At 54.6% G+C, this 15,017-nt stretch overlaps 2 protein-coding genes across 2 annotated transcripts; one reads left to right on the forward strand and one right to left on the reverse strand.

Moving 5' to 3' along the window:
- Nucleotides 1–216: 216 nt before the first annotated feature.
- Nucleotides 217–4,577, forward strand: Tesk1 (testis associated actin remodelling kinase 1). The gene is made up of 10 exons (XM_006986051.3): nucleotides 217–420; nucleotides 570–691; nucleotides 815–863; nucleotides 1,399–1,545; nucleotides 1,872–1,954; nucleotides 2,112–2,202; nucleotides 2,353–2,436; nucleotides 2,563–2,652; nucleotides 2,773–2,902; nucleotides 3,393–4,577. The coding sequence occupies exons 1-10, from the start codon at nucleotides 217–219 to the stop codon at nucleotides 4,277–4,279; spliced, it is 1,887 nt and encodes a 628-aa protein (XP_006986113.2). The 3' UTR covers nucleotides 4,280–4,577.
- On the reverse strand, nucleotides 4,507–13,222 carry Cd72 (CD72 molecule). The gene is made up of 8 exons (XM_076564081.1): nucleotides 12,957–13,222; nucleotides 12,752–12,859; nucleotides 12,112–12,186; nucleotides 11,595–11,684; nucleotides 10,786–11,118; nucleotides 6,788–6,942; nucleotides 6,125–6,234; nucleotides 4,507–5,192 (listed from the first exon to the last, which is right to left on the reverse strand). Exons 1-8 carry the CDS (start codon nucleotides 13,036–13,038, stop codon nucleotides 5,063–5,065), a joined length of 1,083 nt encoding a protein of 360 aa, XP_076420196.1. The 5' UTR covers nucleotides 13,039–13,222; the 3' UTR covers nucleotides 4,507–5,062.
- Between the last annotated feature and the right edge of the window lie 1,795 nt (nucleotides 13,223–15,017).

Raw genomic sequence — 15,017 nt, forward strand, 5'->3', positions numbered from 1 at the left:
CCCCGCGCAGAGCGGAGAGCCGCGGCGTCCCCCCGGGCCCAGCTCGCCGGAGCGGCGGGGGCGGGTCCAGGACCTTCGGCAGGTCCTCGGTCCTCCCGGCGAGAGCGGGAGTCCCGGCACCCGGGATCGGACTGGGCCGGCGCCCATGGCGAGCGCGGCCTGCCCGGGTCCCGGGGATCCGGCCATGTGAAGCAGGCCCGGGCTGGGGGCCCGGCCATGGCCGGGGAACGGCCCCCACTGCGGGGCCCCGGACCCGGAGAGGCGCCGGGGGAGGGGCCGGGGGGCGCAGGCGGAGGCCCCGGCAGGGGCCGGCCCTCGTCCTACCGGGCCCTCCGCAGCGCCGTGTCCAGCCTGGCGCGCGTGGACGATTTCGACTGCGCAGAGAAGATCGGGGCCGGTTTCTTCTCTGAGGTCTACAAGGTAGGACCCACGGGCGAGGGTAGAGGGGCGGGACCGAGCCTTGGACGGGAGGCTGGAACTTAGGGGCCCACAGCCGCCTGGGTTGGAGATCCAGTACTTGAGCTAGCCACCCAACCTGCGGGGCACGCACCGATCCTCGCCGCCCCCAGGTTCGGCACCGACAGTCGGGGCAAGTCATGGTGCTGAAGATGAACAAGCTTCCCAGTAACCGGAGCAACACGCTAAGAGAGGTGCAGCTCATGAACCGGCTCCGGCACCCCAACATCCTCAGGTGAACGGCCTACCCTCTTGCTGGGCAGGAGGGAAATGGAAAGGTCCCCCGGGAAAGGAGCGGGATGCGGTGGAGCCCGGGCTCTTACAGCCCTACCCTTCTGTCCTCTCCATCGTCTTTCAGGTTCATGGGGGTCTGTGTGCACCAGGGGCAGCTGCACGCTCTTACGGAGGTAAGCATGAAGCGTGGGGCCAGGAAAGAGGGAAGGTACCACACCTCCAAGTGAAAGTGTCAGCAGGCTTGGTGGATTTACAGGGAGATTAAAAAGGAGCCACCGGGGCCTTGGGACCCTCTCCAACAGGAGGCTTCCTGAACTTCCTTTGGGCAAACCACACACCAGAATCCTCAGCTAGAGTCATTCCTGAGAACAGTGTGACCCATAGAACTTTCTGCCGCGATGGAGATATTTTGTGTCTGTCTAACACGGGAGCCACCAGCCGCACATGGCTAGACTAAAGCAAGAGCTGGTGTGGCCGAAGAACTGAGTATCTGGTCGTGATTCTATCTCTTAGCTGACATAGCGTAGCTACACAGCGCTGCTGTGATGCACAGGGCAGCCTAGGAGGTAAATGGGACCCTCGGGGCCCAGACTCACCCTCCGGACCCTTGTGATCCTCCTGAGTGTCACCTGGCCTATGAATGGCAGGCATAGAACACAGTCTGAAGCCTTGACAGGCGCCCCCCCCCTTTCTCCCCCTGTGTCCCAGTATATGAATGGGGGCACCCTGGAACAGCTGCTCAGCTCCCTGGAACCCCTGTCCTGGCCAGTCAGGCTCCACCTAGCACTGGACATTGCCCAAGGCCTACGGTACCTACACGCCAAAGGTGTGTTTCACCGAGACCTCACATCCAAGGTAGGCTGGCCGAGGTGGGTGGGGAAATGAAAAGGGGTCTGTGGCTGTTAAGTTGTGATTGGCCTGTGGATGTTGGCATGTGGGTGGTAAATGCATTAGGGTGTTGGGGTGACAGGGTGATGGAAATTATTAAAGAACAGGGCGAGGAGTGCTCTAAGGAACTGAGTGTCTCACTGAGTATTGAATGGCGTTGCAGTAATGGGGTGCACTGGAGGACTGGGAGGGAAGGTCGGGGTGAGGCTGCGGTGACCCAGGGCTTTGGGTGTATACTGGAAGACCAGAGAGCAGGTGATGGGTGTGTGAGGATGCCTATGTGTGTGTGTCAGAACTGTCTGGTCCGAAGGGAAGACCGCGGCTTCACAGCTGTCGTGGGGGATTTCGGACTGGCTGAAAAGATTCCTGTGTACAGGTGAGGTGGATGCCCTTCATGCCCCAAGCCTCCAAAGGATCCCCCATACGTGTGTGAAGCTCCCAGTGACATTTTCTGTGGGTGGGGAGAAGGCTCGCCCCATCCCCTTTTGCTTGGGGGAGACGTCTGAATAGAGGGTTCTGACCCCCTCCTGCAGGGAAGGGGTGAGGAAGGAGCCCTTGGCTGTGGTGGGCTCCCCATACTGGATGGCTCCAGAGGTGTTGCGGGGAGAGCTGTACGATGAGAAGGTAAGAGCCTCCAGTCCCCCCGAGACCCTGAGATAGAGCCCCTTCCAACAACCACCCTCCCCGCCCTCTCCCATACCCCTCACTGTCACCTTCCAACACGAGATAACTGCCACCTCCTCCCCCTCGGCATGGTCCGTCTCCTGCCTCCAGGCCGACGTCTTCGCCTTTGGGATCGTCCTCTGTGAACTCATTGCCCGAGTACCTGCGGACCCTGACTACCTACCCCGTACTGAGGTGAAGTAACCTCCACAATAGGTGCCTCATAACCAAAGGGGGCTCCCTGGAGGTGGAGACGCTCACAGTGGGCACACGCAGGCCCCGGGGAAGGCTAACTTGGCAGCCCTTCCTCTGTCCCCACAGGACTTTGGTCTGGATGTGCCTGCCTTTCGAACCCTGGTGGGAAACGACTGCCCGCTGCCTTTCCTGCTCCTGGCCATCCACTGCTGCAGCGTGAGCATCACCCCCTCCCTGACCCCATCCATGAGCTGTCTTCTAGGTCCCCGGGACCGTGGGAGGGAAACTCACCTTCCTCCTGGGCCCCGAGTCAGCTGCCCTGTCTGTTCCCATCAGATGGAGCCCAGCACCCGGGCCCCCTTTTCGGAGATCACCCAGCACCTGGAGCAGATCCTGGAGCAGCTGCCTGAGCCTGCTCCCCTCTCCAAGACGCCCCTCACTAAGGCTCCCTTAACATACAATCAGGGTAAGTGGGCATGACCTTGACCCAACACAAGTCTTGCCGCCTCTCCTGAGAGTCAGTCATCTGGAGGAGGCCGAGCGGACCTCCTGGTTGGAAGGGCTGGGAGTCCGGTGGAGTTGAGTGGGATGGAGAGGCGTCTTGGAGAGCCCAAGAACACAGAGGTAGGAAAGGAAAGAAAGGTAGCTGGAGGAGGGGCTGGTGATAGGGCTTATCGGGTCAAAGGTGCCTGCATAAGGACCCAAGTCCTGGAAGGTTCTTCTGACCCCTGACCTCCACCTACAGCGCCAACGTCCTATTGTTCACACAGGTGTGCACACAGACCCATGATTACCTTTTGTTTTCCCCTAAGGAAAAAGGTGGCTGGGGTCACAGCCCCCCCTTTACAGCACCCAGAACTCCCTCTCCTAAGCTCTTGCCCCACCTCTTTCCTGGGGAACAAGGGCCTCACTCTGAGCAGAAGTGAGGACAGTGGTCACCGCCTCTCTTTGTACAGGGTCTGTCCCAAGAGGAGGTCCCTCCGCCACGCTTCCCAGGCCAGACCCCCGGCTCTCCCGCAGCCGCTCCGACCTCTTCCTGCCACCCTCACCAGAGTCGCCCCCTAGTTGGGGGGACACTCTGACACGAGTCAACCCCTTCTCGCTGCGGGAAGACCTCAGGGGTGGCAAGATCAAACTCCTGGACACACCCTGCAAGCCGGCCACCCCGCTGCCCCTGGTACCGCCGTCACCGCTGACCTCTGCCCAGCTGCCCTTGGTGACCACTCCAGAGACCCTGGTCCAGCCTGAGACACCTGCCCGGCGCTGTCGCTCTCTGCCCTCTTCCCCTGAGCTCCCCCGACGGATGGAGACTGCACTGCCAGGTCCCGGCCCTTCCCCCATGGGCCCCCCGGCTGAAGAGAAGATGGAGTGTGAGGGCAGCAGCCCTGAGCCAGAGCCCCCGGGGCCAGCGCCCCAGCTGCCTCTGGCTGTGGCCACCGACAACTTCATCAGTACTTGCTCCTCGGCCTCTCAACCCTGGTCTCCTCGATCAGGACCTCCCCTCAATAATAACCCCCCTGCCGTGGTGGTCAATTCCCCACAAGGATGGGCTGGGGAGCCCTGGAACCGAGCACAGCACAGCCTTCCTCGGGCGGCAGCCCTGGAGCGGACAGAACCCTCGCCACCCCCATCAGCTCCCCGGGAGCCTGAGGAGGGCCTGCCCTGCCCCGGCTGCTGCCTCGGCCCCTTCAGCTTTGGCTTCCTATCCATGTGCCCCCGCCCCACCCCAGCTGTTGCCCGCTACCGCAACCTGAACTGTGAGGCGGGCAGTCTTCTCTGCCACCGAGGGCACCATGCCAAGCCACCCACACCCAGCCTGCAGCTGCCTGGGGCACGCTCTTAGCAGCAAGGCCTACGATCTCAGGCTTCCAGCCTCGGCCTACGGGACAGCCTGTGAGGACAGAGCGCACTTGCCGGACAATGCCAGCCCCAGATGGGCTGACTGGCTCTTCTCCCCGTCTAGGGGAGCCTCAGCATGGTCTCAATGGACAGCACTTCCTATCCGACCCCTTGGGTTCGCTTTCCCACGGGGATCACTGAACTAGACACAGCATTGCTGACACACAAGACTAACACGTGCAAATTATTTAAAGATATTTCAATAAAACTGCCTGGCTGGCTCCGGGCCATCCATCCACTCAGCGGTGCGCCCTCCTCCCCTGACCCATGTCCAGTCTGGGAAGTTCCTAAGGAAGGCCCAAGTCCTCACTCTCTTCCCAGGAATAGTCCAGTTTCTGGGGCGGCTTTCAGGCAGGCAGCAGGTTGCCAGGTCAGGATCCGGCCCTTAGCTGAGCGTGCCCAAGAGTGAGGGAACGCTGGAGGAATCACAGGGCTAAGTATTGGCAGGCCACAGGTTAAAGATGTCGGTCACAAGCTCTTGTTCGTGTGTCTGGAAAAATAAAGCATCAGTGAGCTCCAGCTGGCTGTCACTAACGCCCATCCAGTTCACCCTGTCCTCTTCCAGCTCCCCTGTTCCAGGCCATTTCTGTCCCCAGTCCCTGCCTAACCTGGCCCTACCTAAGCAGACTGAGCCCCTGGAGGTTGTGGATGTCACAAATTTTCCCTCTGTCCTGATGCACACACCCCTGCCCTATCTCAGTACCACCTACCTCCATACTTATCCATTTCAGTGCAGGTGATCCCCATCAGGAAACCTGAAAGCTTCCAGCTCGCAAATGCAGGGATTAGACTCTGTACACTTTGAGAAACTTGCTTCCCATGTGTCATGCCATTTTTTTAGCTTCCCGCAATGTGAGCTGTGAGAATAAGATGCAAGCGTGAGTAGAATTGGGATACACTCTGGACCCCTCCCTTCCCCTTGCTCTTTGTAAAACCTAGTCCAAGACCTGTCTCCTGCTGAGGCCACGTGTTTCAGGATCCGATTCCTGAACTTCAGCTCAAACTGGTCTTAAGACCATGGAGGAAAGCCCCCCCTAAGGAGCTGCGTGTGCTGGTGCACGCCTTTACTCCCAGCACCCAGGAGACAGGCAGGCCACTATACAGTGAAACCATCTCCTAACCATGGAACATGAAGTAGCCACTACTTCAGGGGTCTTCTGCTGCCTGCTCTCTGCCCGCGGTTCTAGCGGCCCAGTTGGCATGGGCTAGGCAAGCACAGCCAGTTTGGGCGGCTTGTCAAGGCTTAGGGAGTTCAATGCCAGCCTTCTCTCTGGCTGTAAAGTCCTAGCTAAATTCTCAGCTCCCGCTGACAGATGAAACCGACCTCAACCTAATAACTGCTTTTTTATTTTGTTTTTTGAGATGGGGAGTCTTGCTGTGTAGCCCAGGCTGGCTTAACTCCCAATCCTCCCTCAGCCTCCTGAGTGCTAGGATTATAGGAACATGGCATTGTAATTTTTACTTTAAGGGCGTGATAGAGAGCTCCAGGTACTATGGACAGGGCGTGGAGTAAGAGTGCAGGTCAGTGGGATGGCTTGGCAGGTCACGGCCCTAAGCCTAGTGGCCCGAATGTGGTCCACATGGCAGGAGGGAACTGATTCCTGCAGGCTGTCCTCTGACTGCCATATGGCACCCCTCCCTCAACACGCGATTTTTTTTTAATTAAGAATATCTTAAACAGTCTCTAAACAGAAGAAACAGGAAGTCACAGTGCTGATTTGTGGAAGAGTTGGGAACAGAGCTTAGGGAAGAATGTTATTATGCTTTTATGAGAGACTGAGTGACATACCCCAAATTCTTCCCCAATTGTAATGAGTGTCCTTCAGGATGTCTTGCTTGATTAATCCAGTATGACTTTGACTCATTTAGCAACTCCTTTAAGATGCTGGGCAGAGTAACCTGGAGGGATTCAGAGAAGCATGTGAAAAGCAATGAGAATACGGAATAAAACGGGCACACCCTAGGAGGCCAGGGAGTTTTGCGTCACCAGAGACCATGCCCATTTAGTACATGAACTAATTGCTCCTGCATCCCTCCAGTGCTGGCAGGTGCAGGCCCACCCTCCATTTCACCCCCAAGCTGAGTAAGAATTTGGCGTGGAGTCAGTGTGAAGTTCTGGTCTCAGGGTCCGGCACCACTCTGCTGAGAGAACCAGTGAACCATTATACAGTCAAGGGGCGGGCCAGCATGCCAGGACACACGCTAAAGTGGAGCTGGCTCAGCCGTGTCCGCTCTCACCAATGCCAAGCATTAGAGGCGTCTTCAAGCAACAAGACGAGATGCCAGAGCTGGTGCCACATCTACTGGTGAATAGTGTGACTGTCCTTATCTGTCACGGGGAAGCAGTGCGAACCGCGGCACGCGGCAGATGCGCACAGCCACTCCTGACTCAATGACATACCTCCCTTCACCAGTGGAACCCACTTCAGAATATGGATAAGGGCATGCTTACGTAATAATAATAATACTTCTCAGGTTCTCTGAATACAGCCAGTTTGGAGGACAGAGATGTGCAGTACTTCTGGCTCTCCTCGAAACTTCTGGGAGTGTATGAGATGTAAAAGCATCTTTTCTGTTCCTGTAGCCATCCCACTGGACAGCAGGAGTCTACAAAGCAGAGAGAATATGACAGCACAACACTTGGAATAAAGTGACCAGCTGACCAGCTGGTTGCTAGCACTAGTCCCTCGGGTCCACCCTCGACATCCTCATCAACTTTAGTCCTTGATCTTTGCAATCTTTTTGCTTCTTCTGGAAACATATTACTTCTAACAATATGGGAAGATTGTTTTAGTGGAGCTAGTGTTGGTGTCTCTGGTTTCTGAAAGATTAAAATCTGCCCTAACACTGGCCAACCTTGCCCGGGCTCCCACATTGGTCAATGGGCTTCTCATTCATTCATTCATTCATTCATTCATTCATTCATTCATTCATTCATTCATTCTATTTACTCACTAACACCTCTCCACTGCACATTTAAAGTTTTGCCTCATTCCTCCAGCCCCTAGCCACATCTCTCTCCACAACTCCATAAGCAGACAGACTTGGTTCCTGTTTTTATGAAATTATGAACACTCTCTATTTCCATATTTTCACTTAAAGATACATGTCTCTGTTGTTTTCCAGGCTACCTTTAAGAAATGAACATCCTCTTTAACACCCTACACCCCGCTGTGCTCAATCCCAGTCACAGCTTTTCTCTTTCCATTTGATCCATGGACCCTAGCTCCTCACTCAGAAAGCGTTCCCTGTGCCCCCAATCTCAATCTCTCTCTCTCTCTCTCTCTCTCTCTCTCTCTCTCTCTCTCTCTCTCTCTCTGTGTGTGTGTGTGTGTGTGTGTTTTCTGTCTCTCTGTCTCTGTCTCTCTCTGTCTCTGTCTCTCTCTGTCTTTCTGTCTCTCTGTCTCTGTCTCTCTGTCTCTGTCTCTCTGTCTTTCTGTCTCTCTGTCTCTGTCTCTCTGTCTCTGTCTCTCTGTCTTTCTGTCTCTCTGTCTCTGTCTCTCTCTGTCTCTGTCTTTCTGTCTCTCTGTCTCTGTCTCTCTCTGTCTGTCTCTGTCTTTCTGTCTCTCTGTCTCTGTCTTTCTGTCTCTCTGTCTCTGTCTCTCTCTGTCTGTCTCTCTGTCTTTCTGTCTCTCTGTCTCTGTCTCTCTCTGTCTCTCTGTCTCTGTCTCTCTGTCTCTGTCTCTCTGTCTCTGTCTCTCTCTCTCTGTCTCTCTCTCTATCATGGACATTTTCTTATGTCCCCATCAAGCTTCCCCCATTGATCTGTCCTGTGGCAACTTGAAGGAATTTTTTTTTTTAATTAGTGTGACTTGAAGAGAGTGAGAGAATAAGAAACCTACTGAAAGGTAACCAGGGGCCTTGAAAGTCATGTTAAGGAGAGGGGGGAGGGAGGGAGGGAGGGAGGGAGGGAGGGAGGGAGGGAGGGAGGGAGGGAGGAAGGGAAAGAGGGAGGGAGGGAGGGAGTGTGTGTTGAGACAGGCTCTCATCATGTAGCCTAGGCTGGGGCTCAAACCCCCCTCCTCCTGCCTTAGCTTTCTAAATGTTGAAGTTTTAAGTGTGTGCCACCATGTCTGGCTCAGGAATTTTTTTAATTATATACATGGAAGAGAAAAATAATGTTGGATTTTGCATAGAGGAGTTTTGGTCTCTATCCACACCCCATGTCTGGGCACATACTGGAGTGTATTATACTCCATTACTGCTTAGATAACTAATTAGAATGGTGTAACCTAGACTGGAACAGCATGATCAGATTTGTGTTTTTTAAAGGATTTCCCCATAACTAGGATTGGGCCAGTGGTCAAAGCACTTGTCACTTAGGATCCCCAGAACCTGAATGGGGCGACTTGAATGAGAAAGGTCCCCATAGGTTCATATATTTGAATGCTTGGCCTCCAGTTGGTGGAACTGTTCGGGAAGGACTAGGAGGTGTGGCCTTGTGGAAGGAGGTGTGTCGGTGGAGGCAGGCTTTGATAGGCTTCAAAAGACTCCTACTACTCCCATGTGCTCTGTCTCCCACTTGAGAATCAAGATGTGAGCTCTCCGCTGTTCCTGCCACCATGCCTTTGCTCCCCCATCATGGACTCTAACCCTCTGAAACCACAAACCCAATTAAACACTTTCTTTCGTAAGCTGCCTTGGTCTTGTGTTTTGTCGCAGCAATAGAAAAGTAACTAAGACACCGAGTGACTACCAAGTGAGTGGCAGCCATCCTGTCACACATTGGAAGGCAGGTCAGAGAATCCCCACAGAAAGCTGGCTATAGCCATATTGATGAGCTCTGGGTTTGATTGAGAGACCCTGCTTCAATGAATAAAGTAAAGGAGCAATCAAGGATGAGTCTCTGCCTCAACCTGTGCACATACAAATACATATGTACATATGCATATAACACCACACACACACACACACACACACACACACACACACACACACAAATGGACAAAAGGAAGAATATAAAAAAAAGGAGGAATTCTTCTGGTACCATTATGAATAATGGACTCCATTTGGGTGGGGTGAGAGTAGTTAAGAAAAACACCCTGGTGTGGCATGGTCTTTCTTTACACTGTGAATATGTGTTGCTCCCATGGCCTATGGCAAGGCAGAACAGAGCCAGGTGGGGAATCCAAGCAGAGAGACTAGGAGAAGAAGGCAGTCAGAGGAGACGCTGAGGACTGCCAGGGGAGCAAGATGTAACGGAACACAGGTAAGCCACGAAGCCACGTGACAAAGCATAGATTAATAGACATGGTTTGAATTAAGTTGTAAGCGCTAGTTAATGATAAGCTTGAGCCATTAGCCAAACAGTTTGTAATTAATATAAGCCTCTGTGTGTTTACTTGGGACTGAATGGCTGCGGGACCAGGCGGGACACAGGAAAACTTCCGCCAACAACCCCCAGCTGTGGCAGTTGTCCTAAAAAGACTGGGATCTGCAGAACACACCTGCCCTGACAGACTTGGGGGGGTTCTGATGCTCTGACAGTGGCGGCCCCTGCTGGACATGGCGGGAAAGGCAGTGGGGAGGGAGCTGCTCCGGGAAGCAAGCTGCCTGGAACCCAAGGTGATTTGAGAGAGAAGCGAGGAAAAGAGATAGCTGTTGGGAAGAAAGAAAGCTGGGACTCCTCGGGCTGGATGCCTCGGGAAGGCGGGAGATGTGTAGAGAACCCTGTGGACTAGGTAGCTACAGTCAGTAGACGTCTACAGCCAAGCTGTGAACAGAAGAACACCATGGGATGGCAAGGTCTAAAGTGTAGATATGGTGGCGGCCCTGGAGAGGGACTGAGAGTCATGGAAAATGAGAAGGTAAAGGAGAGAGGCTGCGAGATGGCTCAGTAGTTAATGTGTTTGCCACAAAAGCACGAAGACTTCAGTTCAGATCCCCAGCACCCCTAGAAAAGGTGGAACTGAGCATGGCCGTGCTCTAGGTTGAGTGAAGAGATTCTATCTCAAAAACTATTCTCCAATGGCACGCGCGCGCACACACACACACACGGGGGGGGGGGGGGGAGTGGGGGGAGGGGAAGAAAGAGAGAGAGAGAGCACATACTCACCAATGCATGCACGCACACTCGCACACAGAGAACAGGAGCATAAGGAAATGAGAGCTAAGGGTGTATGTGTGCCTGTAATCTTGCTATCTTAAACTTGGTGGAAGCAGCTAGATGCCTCTAGGTCAGAAAGAATTGAACAATGTGATGCTAGAGATTACTTCCTTGCCCCGACATGATCTGCTGTAGAGCTGGGTGCATCCCCCTAAACCCAGTGTGCAGCTTGGTCCTTCTCAATAACCGAGTCACACAGCCCAGGTCAGCCACTGCTCTGGCTCACTGCCCCTTTCCTGAACTCACTGGCCGCTGAGCGCTAGGCAGACCCAGCCACTGGAGACTCCTGGATTCAGTCCATCCCTCACAGGTCTGCCCCACCTCCCTGATCCCAGAGCAGATACCTGAGGAACAGGTGAAGAAGCGCTTCAGCGTGTCCTGCATGTTGATCAGCTTCTGGTTCAAGTCCCTCCTCTGCTGCTCCTCCCTTTCCAAGCTCTCCTTGGTCCTCTGTCCCTCAGACTGGCAGGCCTCTAGTTGCTGCTCAGTGGCCTCATGGATCTTCTGCTTCTCCTGTAAAGCGCCCTGACTCAGGGTCAGCTCTGTCCGAGACTCCTGCAGATCCACCTCCTTCTGCCTCAGCTGACTTGTCTTCTGCCTCAGCTGCTCCTGCAAGCTGCCGTTGGTGGCTTCGAAAATCCTGGTTGCCTGCTGGAACTGCTGAGACACCTGCAGATCTGTTTAGCCATGGAAGAGACTGGTTGGGGTTAGCAAAACACACTTGTATCCCTGCCTCAGGAAGACTGAGATAGGAAGATAGAAAGTTCAAGGCCAGCCTGGGCTGCATATGGAGAACCTTGGGTATGAGGGTCGGGGGACGACAGACAGACTGACTGACGATGGGCGGACGACACTTAAGGGCACTTCCTCTAGCTGGTGCTCTAAGACTGTAACATCAACGTTTTCTGTTTCTTGTAACTTCTTGTATAATGTGCTGAATTAAAGATCTGGCTGCCCAGAGTTTAAGGAACTCCTAAACTGGGTAAGGATAATCTAGGGAGGCAGGACACTCTGGGACAGCCCTGGCTGGAAACCAGACCCAAAAGCCAAGGATGTCGGGACAGTGTCTTTGAGCCTTCTCGGTGAAAGACCAATTAGGGGAAAGAAGGAGAGATGTTTAGAATGAGTAGGGAATGGGGGTACCCATACTCACAGCGAACTCCCAGGCAGATGGCAGCCACCCCTAACATCAGACAGGCCAGGAGAAGACCCAGCAAGAAGTATTGCAAGCCGACTGTGGGACCTTAGGGGACAATGATGAGGGCCAGTCAGTTCCAGGGAAGACCGCACATGGAGACCGGGGAGAAAGGAAAACATTCCTAAGCGGGCTCTGTCAGTCAGGAGTGAAGGCTGGGAACCGTGACTGGTGAAAAGGACAGAGGGGACATTACCCAGAAGGAACTAAATTTCATACAGGGAACGGGACCTGGAGGCATGTGACTAGGGACCATCGGAACAGGGGAGTTGTGATCTGGATTGATTCTAGGTGTAGGGAGTGGAGCGGCTGGGCTGTCCCAAAGGCTCACCCCGAGAAAGAGCAACACGGGGCAGAACCCAGCCCCACCCCTCCGGGATGCGCGCCCTCCAGCAGCCCTGCCCTGCGGGTGGGCTGCTGGTGAGGGGCGCGCTGGGGCTGCGGGGGTGGGAGTGGGGGTGGGGGGGATACGCACAATGGAGAATTTGCCCTACTGTGGGCCGCTTCACGGAGCTCCAGGACGCAGTTGGCTGCTCTGACCTGACGCCGCCTGCCGAAGGGGAGCGCCCGAGGTAAGGGTGGAAAGTCCCGGTAACCTCCCTTCTCCCCAGCCCCACACCAAGCCAAGACCTTCGTCTGTCCTGGGCTAAGTGCTGTGAGACAGTCATTCTCGGGGGGGGGGGGGGACTTCCTCTGCTGCCTGGGACTCGTGTCCCTGTCGCCTTCGGAGTTTGGGGGATGGACCCTGCTCACCTCCCGCTTGCCCCCAGAACTGCCACGCAGGGAGGTTCTCACTCGGAAGCCTTTCTTGGGTTGCCTTATCCACACTCCCGCCATTCCTCATCTCTCTCCTGGGTCTCCATTTGTCTCATTATTTCCCCAGGGTGTCGTTGTCTGTGACTCCTCATCCTTCAACACCTCTTCCCACTTTCATTCCCCACCCATCTCGCACCCGGCTGCCCTGATCCTGCCCCCAGTTTACAGTGCACCCTTCTGGGCCGTTCATCTTCCCCCTGGCTCTCAGCTAGCTTATTCTCAAGAAAGGCCCTGCTACTTTCTCCAAGACTGCTCTGCACTCCCCAGATACTCCCAGACACATCCCTGGACCCTCACACCTGCTTTATCCACTAGCACAGGGGAAGCCAAGCCTGACGGCCCTCCTGGGACTGGAGACACTTGCACATTCTCGTAGGTGAGTTCTCCATCCTCGTAGGCCTCACAGTCTGGAAGAGGAAAGGTCTGAAGTAGAGGAAAGGTCCGAAGTAGGAATGAGGTCTGTGGTGGGGGTATGGGCTAAGGAGGGCAGCAAGCAGGACTTACCCTGTCCTAAATGATTAGAGATGCTGTTCTTCAGGGGCACCTTCACAAAGCGCAGGTCTGCGTAGGTGATGGCATCAGCCATGGCCTTGGGCACCTCTGCCTCAAGGTCTTCCAGCTAACCCACGGGCCCACACCTCCCTGGCCACTCTCCTCCCTCAGGCATTGAGTTCTCTCTGTGGCTGTAAGGCTCAGCGCTGTGACCCCAAGTCACAAAAGAGGAAGGCCTCCGGCAGATGGATTCAATGAAGCAGAAGAGCTGCCCTGGGTTGGAGCCAGAGGGCCAGGGAGGGCTCCTGAGGTCCGAAATACAGATGCCAAAGCTAGCCTGGACCTGTGTCCAGCCAGTGGCCTTCCCCGTGTGTCCTACCCTCTTTGGTCTGCACAGTACTTAAGATCCACACAACAGTCCTGGTGCGTTCTCGTTGGCCACTCCCCTCCTGACTGCCATTCACTGAGATCTATCGATGTATACTTGGGGCTCTTTTTGTTTGTTTGGTTGGTTGGTTTTTTGTTTGTTTGTTTGTTTTTGTTTTGTTTTTTTGGAACAGGGTTTCTCTGTGAAGCAGTCCTGACTGTCCTGGAACTCGCTCTGTAGACCAGGCTGGCCTCAAACTCAGAAATCTGCCTGCCTCCGCCTCCCAAGTGCTAGGATTAAAGGCGTGCTCCATGACCCACTGCTCCACTGATTCTTTTGTTTTTAACTGACCCAGGGCGCTCCCCAATCACTGCTCCAGGTTGCAGCTTCATCTTCAACCATCAGTTTGGGGGTTCCTACCATGGAGCCGTAGCTCCTCCTCATTCTTGGGTTTCCAGTAGACCCATGGCTTACCAGGAGGGCGTCCTTAATTTGGTAGCTTAGATATAAGGCTCGTGTCCCCCATTTAGCATGGAGCGCTTCTGAGGTGAACCTAAGTCGCCTTCTGCTTGGTGAACTGTCACCCAGAAACCATTCCTGGGAATGTGATGGCTTTTTTGAGGATGCGAGGGAAGCAGGAACACATTGGTTTTCCTCTGTGGGTCCCCCAGACTCCCCACTTCACAGCTTTTGTTCTGCTGTCTGCCTGATCACACCTGTGACCAGGCATCTCCCTCCCGGATGCGTCCTCCCCTGGACATCCCGTGCCAACCTCTGGGTTCCCCCACCAGAGCCATATCAGGAATCAGTGTCCCCTCGGCAGGGGCTGAGGAGCAGCTCCGGCTGCGCTGAAGGACTAGCCTGGAGCAACAGTGGTCCTTACATACCTCCGAGGGAAGGAGGAAAGGAGACTATGAGTGTGGGGCTCAAGAAGGGATGTGGTGGGCTGAAGAGAGAGCTCCGTGGTTAAGAGCGCTGGTTCAGTTCCCAGCCCCCACACGGCCATTCCCAACCATCTCTAACTCCAGTTCCAGGAGATCTGGTGTCCTCTTTGATCACCTCAGTCATCGGCCGGCACATTGGACACAGACATACATGCAGGCAAAGCACTCATACACATAAAATAAAATAAAATACAACTCAGGAAAGAAGAAGCGGGTGGCCGTGGCTTCCTCGGCAGAAGTGAGGCCAAGAAATGTCCCCTTGTTGTAATTAAGTTCTTCTTTGGGAGGTCCTGGGGGCTGGAGGCGTAGCTCAGTGGTACACTGGGAGTATGATGGTCTGGGCTCACTTCCCAGCACACGTATACAGTCCAAACACTGTTCCATCATACTCATCCCCAGAGAAAATGGACACTTGGGCCAAGTGTGGTGGTACACATCTTTAATCTCAGAAATCAGGAGGCAGAGGCAGGCATGGTCTACACCCTGGCCAGGGTTATAAAGTGAGACCCTGTAAATTGAAGAGAGAGAAAGAGAGACAGAGAGACACAGAGAAACGAGACATTTCTAGAGGAGCCTGCCAAACCTACTAAGTTACTGTAGCTGAAGCTGAAGAGGGCCTGATTGACAGCAGGAAGGCTGGACTGAGAGCAGCATTGTCCCAAGGGGCAGCTGATGTTCTTTTGTCACAGTGTAACCTCTTTAAAGGAATCCCAAAAGGTCTTCACGACTGGGAGGTTGGAAAGAGCTGGAACCGGATGAGGT

This window comes from Peromyscus maniculatus, chromosome 2, assembly GCF_049852395.1.
Source record: "Peromyscus maniculatus bairdii isolate BWxNUB_F1_BW_parent chromosome 2, HU_Pman_BW_mat_3.1, whole genome shotgun sequence".
NCBI classification, from domain to species: Eukaryota; Metazoa; Chordata; class Mammalia; order Rodentia; family Cricetidae; genus Peromyscus; species Peromyscus maniculatus.

Bases quoted from the DNA above. Each gene is read 5' to 3' on its own strand.
- Tesk1 (XM_006986051.3), top strand. From the start codon at position 217: ATGGCCGGGGAACGGCCCCCACTGCGGGGCCCCGGACCCGGAGAGGCG. The intron at 1,955-2,111 runs GTGAGGTGGATG...CCCCTCCTGCAG, and splicing joins GAAAAGATTCCTGTGTACAG to GGAAGGGGTGAGGAAGGAGC. The intron at 2,653-2,772 runs GTGAGCATCACC...TGTTCCCATCAG, and splicing joins TGGCCATCCACTGCTGCAGC to ATGGAGCCCAGCACCCGGGC.
- Cd72 (XM_076564081.1), bottom strand. From the start codon at position 13,038: ATGGCTGATGCCATCACCTACGCAGACCTGCGCTTTGTGAAGGTGCCC. The intron at 12,860-12,956 runs GTAAGTCCTGCT...TTCCTCTTCCAG, and splicing joins CTCTAATCATTTAGGACAGG to ACTGTGAGGCCTACGAGGAT. The intron at 11,685-12,111 runs GTGCGTATCCCC...TTGTCCCCTAAG, and splicing joins AGTAGGGCAAATTCTCCATT to GTCCCACAGTCGGCTTGCAA.